Source organism: Cyprinus carpio, chromosome B5, assembly GCF_018340385.1.
Source record: "Cyprinus carpio isolate SPL01 chromosome B5, ASM1834038v1, whole genome shotgun sequence".
NCBI lineage: Eukaryota > Metazoa > Chordata > Actinopteri > Cypriniformes > Cyprinidae > Cyprinus > Cyprinus carpio.
This window is the reverse complement of record NC_056601.1, coordinates 12026624-12042147: the sequence shown is the minus strand read 5'-3', so window position 1 is coordinate 12042147 and position 15524 is coordinate 12026624. Positions and strand designations below refer to the sequence as shown.

General features: G+C 38.1%; 2 protein-coding genes across 6 annotated transcripts in view; both read right to left on the bottom strand.

Moving 5' to 3' along the window:
- LOC109065114 (latent-transforming growth factor beta-binding protein 3-like) overlaps positions 1–3548 on the bottom strand; it is a 41311-nt gene extending 37763 nt beyond the window's left edge. The window contains exon 1 of one of the 4 annotated variants that reach the window (XM_042724354.1): positions 2408–3548. In XM_042724354.1, the coding sequence (XP_042580288.1) occupies positions 2408–2648 (241 nt within the window). In that variant the 5' untranslated portion in view covers positions 2649–3548. The remainder of the gene's footprint in view (positions 1–2407) is intronic. The other 3 variants (XM_042724353.1, XM_042724351.1, XM_042724352.1) reach the window with 3 other exon arrangements.
- Positions 3549–9786: 6238 nt separating this feature from the next.
- On the bottom strand, positions 9787–15099 carry LOC109090697 (zinc finger protein 699-like). Of its 2 annotated transcripts, none has more exons than XM_019104520.2 (3): positions 14820–15099; positions 13981–14700; positions 9787–12933 (listed from the first exon to the last, which is right to left on the bottom strand). In XM_019104520.2, exons 2-3 carry the CDS (start codon positions 14684–14686, stop codon positions 11936–11938), a joined length of 1704 nt encoding a protein of 567 aa, XP_018960065.1. In that variant the 5' UTR covers positions 14687–14700; positions 14820–15099; the 3' UTR covers positions 9787–11935. The 2 variants fall into 2 exon arrangements, with proteins under 2 accessions (XP_018960065.1, XP_018960066.1); XM_019104521.2 differs by having other exon boundaries at positions 14921–15099.
- Between the last annotated feature and the right edge of the window lie 425 nt (positions 15100–15524).

Genomic DNA, 15524 nt, shown 5'->3' with positions numbered 1-15524 from the left:
AACCAAAGACAAATCCCTTCCTTACTCCCTCTCTTTTTAAAAAAAACAGAAGAAAAAATGAATTATCAAATTAAATGGCATCCTTCTCCCTTCAAATCATCCAACAACAAAGTTATACTGAAGTTCAACAATAGATAAACTTAAAGGAAAATCCATCAATACTTACTGGAACCAAAGGTTTCAGAAAAAAATCAGGTCTGGTGAAATTAAATAAGATAACAACAATAAAAACTTCAACCAGTCTGTTGGGTAGCATTATGAAAGAGCATGTGGGTGCTTCTTGTCTGTTCTCATAATCCTGTAGACAGACAAATTCTCAGATTGTCATACAAACAAAAGGACTTGTTTGAAAGAATAACAGTTTGAGAATGTGTTGAGAAATTCATCAAAAAGTGTCTGTGGGAGTTAGGTTTAGGGTTAGAGGATGTGATTCATTATTTACTTAGGATGTACAAATGGCTTTCAGTTAACTTTGTCAAATTAAATCACAGCTTTGTTTCTAATAAAAATGTTTTTGGAAATATTGTTAATGGATATTAATTGATTTTGACTTTTTATGATGATACCAATAAACACTACCATTAAAAAGTTTTGGCTCAGTAATATATATATATACAGAGAGAGAGAGAGAGAGAGAGAGAGAGGAAGAAAAACTTTTATTCAGTACATACACATTAATTGACCATTAATTGATCAAACACTGAGTCTGCAAGTTCTGTTCTGAAATTTCTACTCATTAAATTGTATTAAGACTGTCACAATATTACTATTTTTACTGTATATTTACTATTTATTTTTATCAAATAAATGCAGCCTTGGTGAACATAAAAGACTTAAAAATCGTACCGACCCAAACTTTTAAACAGTAGTGTATGGTATTCTTTTTGTTTAAGTGTCTATTAACCAATATTACAATTTAACTACAATAAAAATGTATGCATTAAAGATAATTTACTAATAAATATTACTCTTATTATTGTTGTTATTTATGCAATTATATATTTATGAAAAGCTCAAAAATGTATTTTCAGCTATGTTTTGAGTTCTTGTTTTGAGACTTCTAAGCTAAAAATATTTTACAAAAATTCAATTTTAAAAATATTTAAGCAGTTAACATTGTTACCTGTCTAATTATAAAGCTGCGCTTGTTTTAGAGCTAGATTTCAACAAGTCAGAGAATATGGGTCAGATATGATGTTTGTTATTCAGAAAGTAATTCTCCTATCCCACATCCTTACACACTCACACACACCACGAACCACAGATGCTCTTGGTCAGAGTCTTCGAGCTTGATGTGTGTGGACTTCAGACTTCCATAAATGTAGCTTTCACTCAGCAGTGACTCAGCTTCCTCCTATTTTTACCACATTTATTTATTTTTGGACTCGACACATTCAAAAGCACACGGGCATCCAGCAGACAAAATTAGAGAGAGCAAGAGGGAGAGAAAGAAAGACAACACACCAAATGAACCTGCTGAGTGGCAGAACTAAAATAATCATCACTTTCATCACAATACTGTTGAAAATCCCAGACAAACATGTTGAGTTAAACATACCCACACACACTTACAGACATACTCTCTAAGCATATCAGCTCCTGGCATTCTGTACTTGAAATAAACTAGTACACCAGTCCTTACAGAGGGGGGTTTCTCTTACTAACATACACACACAGACTATTTTAGTAGTCTGTCGACTGCGAGTGTTTGTTTATGTGGACAAAGAAAATGTGAATGTACAGTATGTGTGTTTAAGAGGCAATAATATTTGTGTGAGCAGTGCAGATCTTGCTGCATAGACTTTATGGCACCATGCCTTACCACATCCAATCTTACACAGCTCAGAGCGAGAGCTACCCTGCCAACCAGACAATATGCAGAAACCATTACCAAGAGCGAGAGAGAAATAGACGGAGAAAAAGTGAGGCAGTTATTACTGCTTTTCCACTCAGACTCACGTGCCACATATTCAACCATAAAGTTTGTATATTAAAGGTACAGTTCACTCCAAAAAAAAAAAATTCTTAATTGATTCACACTTTCACATCTGCATGACTTACTTTCATAGGTGAAACATAAAGAGAAATGTTAAGCACAATGACAGGCCCAGTCACCATTCACTTTAATTGTATGGAAAAAAGATGCAATGAAAGTGAATGGAGACTGACGGTTTTAGTCACTAATATTTTACTTCAGAAATAAAGTCATACAGGTTTGGAACAACATGGGGGTAAGTAAATAAGTAACTAAAGTCATTCAAGGTGAAATTTTATTTTTGGGTAAACTATACCTTTAAGGTCCTTCTTCATCCAAGTGTGGCAAAAACATTAACAATGGTGTTCGTGAGCAGTCCTGACTCCTGTCATCAGACCAAACCGAATAATAATCATTCTAAACTTGACTTACCGACTCTGAAGCCCGGCCCCGTCAGTGTGTCCGCCGACTGTCCGTTTTCACCGATGAGGGTCGTGTTGTTGCCCTGCTCGCAGGTGTCCTGACACTGGCCCTTCAGACATGTCCGTTTGCAGATGAGAGGCGCGATAACCACTTTGAAGCGCTCGCGAGTGGACGCGCGCTCTCCGCACAGAGCCAGCCGCTGGAGCGCGAGCCAGATGAGGAGCAGATGGGAGAGAATCAGCGAGGGCATGCTGGCATCCCTCAATGCCAACACAGGGCATTCACGCTACCACCCACAATATATGTCCGAAAAGCCTGAGCGGATCAGGCGGTCCCTCCGCGCACGACCGCAGAAGACGTTTTGCTGGAGCCCCGTTTGGAAAAAGTACGCAAGCACGCGCTTTCTTCCCAGGCAGCGTTGGCTATGAAAGTCCTCGCGCAGAAAGTTTCCCCGATGCCTTCCTGCCCCGTTTCGAGTGAGAAACTTGAAAAATTACGTCCGTTTCGGTGGGAAAAAAATACAGATTATCCACATCAAGGTCGTTTGCGACATTTTTAAAAGGCGCTTTAAAATTACATGTTTTAAAAGGCAACCTGGCAGTGGAATAAGGTGAAAAACTCCTCATTCCTTAAAGCAGTTCTCCTTACTTTCAGTCGCTGCGTGGATAGCGTGTGTGCGTATTGCAGTTTGGGAAAGTTTAGGAGGAGGAGAGGCAAAGCGAGAGCCAATCCACGGGCAGCCGAGTTGGCGCAGGGCCAGAGCAGTACAGGAGCGGGACTCACAGAGGTTTTGATGTCGGTGCTTTTCCTCGTCACCTTCTTTTCCCCTTATTTCGAACTCAGCAAGCGCCCGATGACGCTGCTGCGCGCGATTTTTCGGGGCTGTCACGGTCAGTAAACACAAATATGACAGTGGAACTGTCAGCTGCGGTGCCCTGGGCAATAACTAAATTTGTAGTGTTTACTATTAAAGAGGAGCAAGAGGGCAATTTACCATATGTGATTTAGAAATCTCTATAAAACCTCTTTTAACACCTCTGCTGAAAAGGCCTGTGCTGGTTCACTGGTCTTCAAGCTTGGTTTTAGAGAGATGTTGGACACTTCTTGTCAGCTTGGGAGACAAGCAAATTGGCTTCAACCCAAGACCGCAGGTAACCGTGTCTGGACTAGAGCAGTGAACAGTTTAACATTAAGTTTAACATTTCTATCGTAAAACTGCTGTTAAATATTAAATGTTTCGCTACTTGCATCATACCGCGCTCTCTTTCAACGTCAAAACTGACGCTTTGCGCAGGAATTTGCGCTCTGCTTCTGTAAACCCCGCCTACTTTGATTTGATTGGTCATCTCAATCATTTTACACTGAAGACCGCAGAGGAACACCAGCCTTCAAATGTAAGGTTTTTTGTCATCCATAACTGTGTTGTAATGCATGGGGTTTTAAGTGGGTCTGTCCGGGGCAGAGGTCAGAGGGTTAAAATAAAAGATGTCGACACTGCTTAAGAATGCTATGTTTGGGTCTATCTGTGAAGAATAAACAAAACATGGTGTCCGAAGTCATTCTCTTGTATGGACTGAACAAAAAGAGAGAAGGGATTATTAAACCCAAACGTGCAAATGAAGTGGCGAAATTGGAGAGAATTCAAAAGCAGCAAGCTACAAGCAACCAAACTGCGAATGCAATTGAGCTTCGTGAAAAAAAAGAAAACTTCTTGAATTTGCTACTGGAAAACTGAGGTCCGTTGTCTCTAAAGAACAAACAAAACAATAACAACAAACAGAGCAGTGCAAATTTAAATATTGGTGGTGGTAATTAATTTGTAATTACTGGGGTCAATGTCTATGATGGTTACAGTTATCCTTCAACCAACAAACCTTTCTCTCTTTTTTTTCAGCAGGGATAATAGTGTTATGGCATTCAATTTAGTATTTTTGTATATGTATACAATTAAGTATTAACTGTATTCTTTTGCGTACCATGTACAGGCCCTTAGAAAAAATACAACAATTGTTTGCATTATTTCTACAGCAACATTGTGGAAATACAATTGGTGTTTTTTGTTGTTGTTGTTGTTTTGGTGGTATTTGCCACCAGTGGCTTTAAAAAAAGAGATTCCTAACAACATTTTTTTTTTTATAATAATGCAGCAAAAATAATACTACCATGGTATTTGTTTACAAAGGAGGGAAAATAAATCAGTGTTTTTAGATAGTTTTACAAGAATATGCTATTTCAGTTTCTCTACTTAAAAACTTCACATTTAATTCAATGTGTTTTTTAGTTATTTGTGAAATTTAGGCTATTAGCAATTTCTGACTGAAAACTGTTTTAATGTAAATTCTACACAAGTTGTTATTCAGTGTGTTCTTGTTACCAGGGGTGTATTCCAGAAAGCACGGTTAACTTACCGTCAGCTATTCCCTGAACTTTCGGTTGATTAACCCCAAACCTTGCTTACTCGAGGTATGTGGTTCCAAAAACGAGTTCGGAAATAAGTTCATTCAACTCAGAGTATGTTCCTGGTTGAGACTCAAGACATTCAAGAGAGCGACAATTCGACAAGTCACTATGGAAACAAACACTAAGAAAAAATGCACCATGCTGTTTCTTTCGTCTTCTTTTGTTCAATGGTCATTTACATACAGTGCATATCGCCACCTAATTGATGGTTGTGCAATCATTTTTTATTTTCCTTTTAATACTTAATACTTGAGAATATGAATCATATTGTTTGTTTGATGCTAATTATATATTAAGCCATATCACATATGATTTCAGATTCAGATTCAAGTAGCTTTATTGGCATGGTAAAAAAGTATCTTTACATTGCCAAAGCATAGAAACATTTAAATAGACGTTTAACACAAATATACATAAGAACAGAAGTATAGCATATAGAGTCTATATATCTGTATACAGTAAAACAAAAGTACTAATAAAAATTCTAATAAAGAGACAGGCGAAGGACTGGATCCTGTCATGTCAGTTTATGTGTGTTGTACAGTGTTTTCTTCCGGCTGTGACTTGTGGTTCTGTTCTACGGCTTGTCCTTTTATCGTAGCAGGACTTGACGTACCTTGCAGCCAGATTAGAGCTTGTTGAGGTTTCTCCCAGAATGTATGGCAGTTTGTCCTTTTGTTGTATAAGTCTTTGTGCTGGTTTGTGAATTGGGGGAATAATGTTTCCCTAATTTGTGTATAATTAGTACATGTGTATACATGTTTATAATTAGTACAAAAAGTGCAGTTCTGTTTCCACTTCACGTTGTGTGCAGTGTGGACACAATCTGTCTTCTTTTGGTAGCCAGGTCTGTCTGTGTCTGCCTGTCTCTATAGTGAGGTTATGGTCACTGAGTCTGTACATGGTCAGGACTTTTCTTAGTTTAGGGTCTGCCACTGTGTTTAGGTATTCTGACAATTTATATTCTCTGTTTAGAGACAGATAACATTCTAATTTACTTTGTAAAGCTGTTGCTTCTGCCCAGTGTTTCAGATATTTTTTTTCTGTGTTTAAGTGATTTGATTTAGTCTAGCTGGGGTTTAGGATTGTTAAGTAAGTTCTGAGACCAGCTGGCTGAGGGGGCTTTTCTTTGGGTTCAGTTCTTGGTAGTTTAAGGCTTTATGGTGGAGAGTCTCAGCATGACTGCTTTTTAGGTGCGCATGGAATTTAATGGCTTTTTTAAAATTATTTTAATTATTAGTGGGTACAGCCCTAATTCTGCTCTGCAGGCATTGTGTGGAGTTTTTCATTGTACATGAAGAATATTTTTACAAAATTCTGCCTTTGTTCTGTTTGGTGAAGTCTTGGTTTGGGAGTGGACCCCAGACCTCACATCCATAGAGTGCGATTGGTTCTATAACTGATTGGATTATTTTTAGCCATGTATTTTAGATATGTATTTTTATTTAGAATTTAGACACCATAGAAAATGCCGATCCATGTGTGAAATGATAATATAAAATCTAATAAATATATATAATAAATTAAACATTATCTTGTCATAGTGTTTTATAATTTATACAGATAACTTATATATGCCAATAAAATAAATATAATAACCATATTAGAATAATATATTACCTTATTTATTACTTATATTAGCGCTTCATCATTAAATCATACACACACACACATATATATATGTGTGTGTGTGTGTGCTTTTTGGAATACCCCTCAGATGAGGAGAAAACTTAAAACTAAAGATGTGTTTGTTTTGAAATTTGACCATGATAAAAGAAAACCCAAGAGAATGTGATTTTATAGAGTACACGTATAAACAAGATGGGAGAAAAGGGAATTCAAGACAGTAAAATCAGCCAGTGGGCAAGAAAAAAATGTGAGAGAAGGATGATGGAGAGGCAATGTTAGAGAAAGTGAGTTGAGTCACTTCCTTTAAGAAAAGTGAGAATGTTTGCTTTTAGTCACTGAGGAAATGACTGCATGAGAGCTCCTCTCTCTCTCTCTCTCTCTCTCTCTCTAACACACACACACACACACACACACACACACACACAAACACACACACACACCCTGAGTTCACAGGCAGATATTACATTTTTGGCTGCACATAGGCATGCAGCTCTAAAACCCACAATGGACATGCGCAGTTGCTGAAACTCACACAGGAATTTTATACTAAAATACACATGCACACAGAAAGCAAAACATAGAAAAAGCAAGCTGTTGCCCTCCATGTCAACATCCATTTTTTTAAACACACAGATATAATGCATTTAAAAAGAAACTTTCATTATAAGGGTTTCACAACATTGAAAGAGTCCCCCCCCCCCCAAAAAAAAACAACTTTTCTGAACAGTTCTTTTAAAAAAAAGAACCATGTGAAGAACTTTTTGAGAATCTGAAGAAGCCTTTTCCAATACAAAGAACATTTTGCGAAACGGAAAGTTTCTTCATGGAACCATAGATGGCAACAGTGAAACTTTATATTTAAGAGCTCTTGCCGCAAGACATCGTCACATGACTAGTTCTGTCAATGAAAAACAATGCACGTCAGAATAATCACTATAACAGTCTGATGACACAGAGCAGCAGGATGCGCATTCAGCCCAACAAAGCTTACCCTCAATGTGACATTAAAACCTGCTTACTGCAGCATAGAGAGCAAGGACTGTTGTCTGGAGGCAGGGTGTGGGCTCAAACAGCAGAGTGGTCCTGACTTACGTCACACAGACTATAATCACGTCTGAGCGGATACACGAGTCACTACAGAATCCAGGGAGGAGAGTTCTGGCCAAACATCAACTAAATGTGGGACAGACTTTGGCTGACCGAAGTCTCATCGTCTGGGGCAAAACACAGTGACATTTTTACAACGGAAATCTTTGGGGTATAAGTGATTGATGGGAAATGGCAGAAAAACAAGACTGCCAACAGATACTTAAAGCAGATACTGTGGACAATTCTAGACATTTTTATACTTAGATGTGACAAATTGCACTGGTTGGTATATGTTGCACATGCTGTAGAATTACAAAATTTTAGGGGCAGCTTGATCTTTTTCCCCTCAAAACACTTTTCATCAGCAAAGTTATATTCCTGCAACAAAGATATAGCTAATCCAAACATATGAGACAGAGTGTGACACACAGACAATATGACAAGACAAATGAAAGGTAAGCAAAGAGGAACTTATGCTGCCTTCAAGTGAAATTAATTTCATATTTCCCACTTATAAAGTCATGATTATGAGCTTAAATAGAACAAAGGAAACAGGAAAGTGAAGAGAAAAAGTCCATGACAATGAATCTAAAATGACAATATGACATACATATATAATGTTACAAACAAATCTATTTCTTAAAGTTATTTTGAACTTTCTATTTATCGAGGGTTCCTGAAAAAAAAAAAAAAATCTACAAAAATATTAGCCAGCAAATCTGTTGATTGATAATATTAGGAAATGTTTTGGGGTTTTTTTTAAGCACCAAATCAGTATGTTAGAATGATTTCTAAAGGATCATGTGATACTGAAGACTGCAGTAATGGCTGCCAAAAATTCATCTTTGACATCATGGTAATAAATTACATTTTAAATTATTTTAAAACAGAACATTATAACAGAATATATATTAAATATAGAAATTGTTACTTTACATTATTATAATTTTTCACAATATTACTGTTTTACTGAAAGGTAGAGCACAAAAATCCAAATGACTTGATGACTACAAAGAATCTAAACATTGTTAAAGGTTAACATCCATTATAGATCCTTAAAAGAAGAAAATATGCCTTATAAATGCACTAATGATAACAGATGTTATTCTCTTGAAAATTATAGATATTTCCACTTTTGCTTACCAAAATAGATTTGTTCAAATTCAAAATACAAGTAGTTACTCTGTTGTTGTACCCTATGAGTCAGACTGTCTCACCCTCGCATAACCCGAGTCAACACACAGAAAAGAAAGACTATTCATAAAACTGTAAACAAAGACTATATATATGAATACAGTCAGAGGAAAATATGTCTAATTTCATTCCAGTCATGAACTCATGCCCGTCACACTATAACACTGTCTTGTCCTGTTTATTTGACCATGTTCATGAGCCCTGTTCACATACATACATTATACACTCACCATTTTATTAGGTAGGCCTACACCTGTTCAACTGGACATTAATACAAAATCAATCTTGCCAATCACATGGCAGTAACTTAATGCATTTAGGGATTTAGACATGATCAAGACAACCTGCCCAATTTCAAACCGAGCATCAGAATGAGAAAGAAAGGTGATTAAAGTGACTTTGAAGTATGAGGAGATGGGCTGGGGTGCATTTCCTAAAAGCAACTATGGTCGTGTCGTTACCAATAGTTTTTAATGAAACTAACTACCATAGTTAGCTAACAATGCTTTAGGGAAACGCACCTCGGAGAATGACCTGACTTTCAGCTGATACACAGGCAACAGTAACTCAAATTACCATTTGTTAAATTTGAGGTATGCTGGAGAGCATCTCTGAACACAAAACACATGAGATAAGCTACAGCAGCAGAAGACTACACCAGGTGCCACTCCTGTTAGATAAGAACGGGAAACTAAGGCTAAAGTTTGGCTCACCAAATTTAGTCAACAGAAGATGGGAAAAAGTTTGCCTGGTCTGATGTGTCTGAATTTCTGCTACGACATTCTGAATTTGGCAAAAACAACAAAGGCATGGATCCATCATGAATTGTATCAACAGTTCAGGCTTGTAGTGGTGGAATAATGGTGAGGCATATATTTTCTTGGCACACCTTGGGCCCCCTTAAAAAATTGTTGGGATAGTTCACCAAAAATCTCTCATTACTCACCCTCAAGTTGTTCCATACACCTATATGAGTTTCTTTCTTCTGTTGAAAACAAAAGAATGTTGGTAATTGGTTATTTGAAAAGTTTTAATTTTAAATGATTATAATACTGTTGGTACATCATTCTGAATATGAGAGAACTTGATTGTTATAGATATTAAGAAGGTGACAACTGTGCCCTTCTTAATTAAAGAGTATAATGACAGAAAATACATATTAAAGGATATGCAAGTAGAGATGTTACAGCAAAAGAAATCGCAGCAGATTTAAATGATTTCTTATGAAAATTGACCTGTATTGATATCTTACAATGAAGTATAATTCTGGAGAATGAAAGATTACATTGATCATACCATATATTGAAACTAAACATTAGAAACAACTATTTAGAATCTTCCCCTCCATTTGGCTTAAGTGTTGCTGTCCCTTAACTTGTTTTACAGCATTACACTTATAAAGGTTGCAGAACAGCACAAAATACTGGATTTTTACATGGTATCAATCATTCTGTTCTGCATATTTACTAAAGATGAGGTCTTTTTAGACTGAAGGTTTGTTGGAGTGATAACTGCAATCATTTTTGTTGAACTTACTGTTGAATCAACTACAGATGGACCACAACCTTCAAACATCTGCAACAACATCTCTAAATTCAACATCACATGTGGGCACAGAAACATACAGAATATTGTAACAAAGAGAACAGTTTAAATTGTTCAGAGTTATTAAAACACTTGTCATGGATCTTTTTAAGCTCCAGTTTCTGGCTTGAAATTTTTAAGACTAATCTAGTTCAGAGTTATTAAAACACTTGTCATGGATCTTTTTAAGCTCCAGTTTCTGGCTTGAAATTTTTAAGACTAACCTATTTCAAATCAATGTACAGAATATACAAGTCAAATGTACAAAAAAACCATTTCATGAGATATATAAAAAAGAGAGAGAAAAAAGATGTATTCACAAAACCACACAGTTTGACACCATGGCCACAACAGAAACAGTGTCTCCATCTTTGGAGGAGAACCAACCATAAAAGCAACTTGGCAGTAAAAGCCTTTTCCTCATATATCCAGTAGAGGGCAGCACTTTTAATGTTTACTTGATTTCTGTGCTGGCTCATTATACCTCAACCTAAAGGAGAAGCTTCCACCCTTCAAAACAATCTGCATATTAATACATAGCTAAGCTGGATATGTAAATACATTTTTAGAGATGAGTCAGCTGAATGAACCCTGGCAGCTCATTCTGATTCTGATTCTTTGGATCAGCACCCTGTGAGATACTCCTCACCTTAAACACAACACCCTCAAACACTCTTAAATCTAATGATGCACTCAACAAACACCCAGAGTAAACTGAATGAATATTCTGCAGCTTGCAAACACCCACTGATTAAAAGGTGAAGAACCCAATTTAAAACAATAGTCTACAGCTATTGATGCACATCTGTGTGTGAGCCTGTGCAATAAAACCACAATTAAGGCTTTAATGTGTTCATTGTAGCTCTTTCTCTAAAAGAGGGCACATTAAAATGATTATCACACCAATGACAACACCCATAACGTGTGAGTAACAGATATGAAACCCTGTTAGTCCCACTGGAGCGTTAACAGCCCCTACACTAAAATACAGTTCACATAGGAAAAAAAAAGGTTGCAAGTCTACATGTCCCGGTGTATATGATGTGACATCTGAGATGTCATGAGATATAATATGTACTTGAAGTAAGTGGATATTTGAGTCATCATGATAAATTTACATAACCATATTGTTCAATAACGAGCTTGTTGTTATAGGTTTTAAAGTCAGTCTCTACAAGAAAGTGTTTTCACAGACATTGTTTGTTTTTTTAAGTCCATGAAAAGATGTAACCTCTGTTGTATAGTCATCGCCACATTTCAGTTTTGAATTTAAAAAAAAGAAAAAGCAGTCCCTTAAAAAATGTTGGGATAGTTCACCCAAAAATGAAAATTCTTGTAATCATTATTCACTCTCAAGTTGTTCCATACCTATATGAGTTTCCTCCTTCTGCTGAACACAAAAGAACGTTGGTAACCAAAGAGGTTTTTTTTTTTCATACTATGGAAGCCAGTGGATGTTTAAGTTTGAGGGTGAGTAAATGATATCAGAATTTTCAGTTTTAGGTGCACTATCCCTTTAAGTCAGAGGTTTTTTTCACAATAAGACCAAAATGTTTGTTTTCTTTATCTGTAACTCTGTGACTAAACACAGTCCACCACAGGCTCGCCTTCATTCCCTTCCTCTTCCCCCCACATCCCGAACCTCATATCCTCATCATCTATGGATCCTCCATCTCCCTCCCCCAAACTAGCGATTCCCATTGCTTCATCCACTCCAGGCTCACCCTGATGGGCACGGAGGTGTTTCCTCAGACTAGCTGGATCTTTAAAGCCTCTGTGGCAAAGTGGGCAGCAACATGGCCGCTCTCCTGTGTGTATGCGCTGGTGGTGTTTCAGATGCTGCAGGCGGCTGAGCCTTTTCCCGCAGATGCTGCATACATATGGTTTTTCACCAGTGTGTGTGCGGCGGTGCTTCCGCAGGCCATCGAGATGACGAAACTGTGTTCCGCAGTCGGAGCAGGAATACGGTTTCTCACCCGTGTGGATGCGGAGGTGAGTCTTAAGAGCCCCGGACTCGCGGAAACGGCGGCCACAGACTGTGCACGGATACGGTTTCTCTCCAGTGTGGATCCTCAGGTGCTTTTTCAAGCTAGAGATCAGACGGAAAGTCTTGCCGCACTCCAGACACAAGTGAGGACGTTCCCCAGGTGCCTCTCCCATCAGCTCAGAGATGGAGCGGCGTATGGGCTCTTCTGGCGATGAGCCGCCCACCCCTGGGCTCCTGCTTGTGGTCATACCCAAACCAGGAGCATCCCTCTGGGCAGACCTAAGTCCGGAGGTTCCTTGTGATGGTGAACTACTGGAGGAGGGTCCACTGTGGGGCCTGGAGGGGGGCGGAGGTGTAGGCTTGGATTGGTGATGGTGTGAACGGGAACCTCCTTCTTCCTCGACCACATGGACATATGCCAGATCACACACACTCTGTGCCGAGTGCTCAGCCTCTGTGGTCGCCTCTCTTCCTCGCACACAAACCTGTCCAGAGGCAGGAACCTGCTCCTCTTTAACAGAGAAGCTAGTGTGTGAGGGAGGGTTTTGGGGTCTGGCATGTGTGAGTCTTCTGCTGTCATCCACCATCTCACCTGTGACACATCACACATTTATACACAGGTAGAAAAGGTCTTTGGCATGACAACATCACAATTTGTAAAACTGTTTTCTCATTGTACTTCATAAGAATATTAGATACCTTGTATATAATGTGATATCTGTCATTTTCACAGACAAAATTATTATAACGCTAAACATCGTCAGACAGTTCACTTTTATTACTTACAGCTGCAAACTACCAATTATCAAACTGTTAAACAGAGTCAACCAAAACTTGTCTTCTCCAAAATGTTCAGTTAAGAATAGCAGATGTTGTGTGCATTAAAGTTAGATTTTTTTTTTTCAATATCTTAACAGTAACAACAGCAATAAAATGGATTATTGGTTCTTCAGATTGTCTCAAAACATTTATGAATACCAGTGAAGAGCTGATAACCTTATTACTTTAAACTGTTATTATTTTAAAATATTTATGTACTTTGTGAATTTATTATTTGAGATTTATAGTTAGGCTATTACTTATGTCAAAAAAAAAAAAACAGAAATATTGGTATGGTTATCAGAAACACAAGCATAAAATAATCAGAATAAGTTGTAAAACATGAATAACTGTTGATCTCTAAACTAGAGAAACATGGATACACCAATATTAAACTTTTTCAGGTTACGGTTGTTAAACAATAAATGGATGATATTAAAAGAATACTATTTATAATATTTAAAAGTCCAAATTAAAATCAAATCATTTGAAATGCTACAATTTAGGCATTAAAATACCGAAATGAAAAAAAATCATTTTGAGATTAATTATTAATATTAAATTTATAAAATTTTAGATGATTAATATTATTTATATAAAACGTAAAGAGAGAGAAAGATGTTTATGCACAATTAAATATCAACAGATAATTAAATGTAAAAAACTACTATATCGGCATATAACCGATATTGTACTGATATATTGCGCGTCTCTATTCTAAACCACTCAGTGTTGTTGCCACACTGTGTCTAAAGCCTGAATGCTTCTGTGTTTGCACATCAACAATTCATAAGACATGTAATACACTGTGTTGTCTTACCAGGTCGGTTCATATCTGTACAGATGTTAGAGGAATGGACGTTTATAGGGTCATAAAAACTGTTCGTCACCGTCCCATCCGCCTGAATGGAGAGGTGGCAGCTCTTGAATTCCTCCCTTGAGTCAAAGCCGTGTATGGCATCACCCAGAGCGCCACTCAACTCGGGTTCAGCTCCAGTGAAGCACCGCGGATCCGGCTCGGGCGCGCTCCGATGCGTCAAGCGGCTCGAGTTTACGGGTCCAGCCGTGGAGTAGACGTGAGGACCCGTCATGGGCGGGTTCCCAAAGGGACCCTGAAGCTGGTCGATTAATTTCTGTGCGCTACACAGACACTCTTGTAACGTCTTGAGCTCTCGCTCTGAGACTTCGAGTCGAACCTTCAGCTTCTCGTTCTCTTGCTCTTTGGTCAGCAGCTCCCGCTGGGTCTCGGACAGCACCGTCACGATCTCGCCCAGAAGGGTGTCCACCGCCGCGGACAGAGTGGACCGGATGGTCGGTCCGAGGCGCGTTCTGAGTGTGGAGATGGACAGGGTTTTGTCCCGGACTGTGTTTTGCATGCACTCATCCTTCTCTCCCTTATGGGATGAGTTGATTATAGTTTGTTTACGGTGAGAAGCGCTCGCTGAAGAGCTGTTTGTTGCTGTTGGTACCGACACTGAGTTGATTCTGCCCGCCCCGTTTTCACTGTTGTTGCGCTTCGAGTTCATGGCGAATTATTCTGCTGTGCATACAAACGAAGAGGAAAACTATATTATTAGTTATTGCTGTGATATATTAATGTTATATAAAAGGAAAACGGTCATGTTCTGAAGTCTCGCTGCGACAGTATTTCCTAATCACCGAGAAACGAAGAACTGGAGATGAGCCAGATGAGCTACTGTAGCATTGCCATTAGCAAACTATCCCACACTTTCCTCTTGCAAATGGAGCTTTTCACTCACTTGGTTTTGGTGAAAGCTCGATAAATAACCGCCCTGAATGCTCACGACGATACTGTTGTTAACCTGCATTAATGCTGTAATCGCTTTTTCGCTACGCGCTAGCGCTAGAGCCTGGCTTCCACAGTACAAGCGCTGCGGTCAATCCTGACTTTTGATTGGTCAAAGATGTGGTCGCGGCTTAATGACATACTCTCGCGTAAACAAACGCGCACATAAATGACGATTTTCAGAACGACAAGCGGATTAACGTTCATTAGTGTTTCGTTATTGGTCATGTCGTACACAAAATTCTAGTTTACACATCAAACATTATCTGATGCAAAATAATGTATTTAACTTAAAAGGTTTTTCATGTCTTACAGACAAAAATACTGTCAGATAGACAAAAGACCTAGACCAGTGGTTCTCCACCCACTTTTAGGTGGCCCCAGCAAACTTCCAGGGGGCCCTAATAAATCTTAAAAAAAATTGAGTTATATTAACATAATCTTAATTTAAAAAAAAAGAAAAGAAAAAAAGTAAAGATGTACAACATTAAAATAACATTCTGGGGTTTATTTTTATGTCAACAGAAGTACTAGAGAATAGCTTTTCAAATATTGGA

Bases quoted from the DNA above. Each gene is read 5' to 3' on its own strand.
- LOC109090697 (XM_019104520.2), bottom strand. From the start codon at position 14,686: ATGAACTCGAAGCGCAACAACAGTGAAAACGGGGCGGGCAGAATCAAC. The intron at 12,934-13,980 runs GTAAGACAACAC...GATGTGTCACAG, and splicing joins TACAGATATGAACCGACCTG to GTGAGATGGTGGATGACAGC.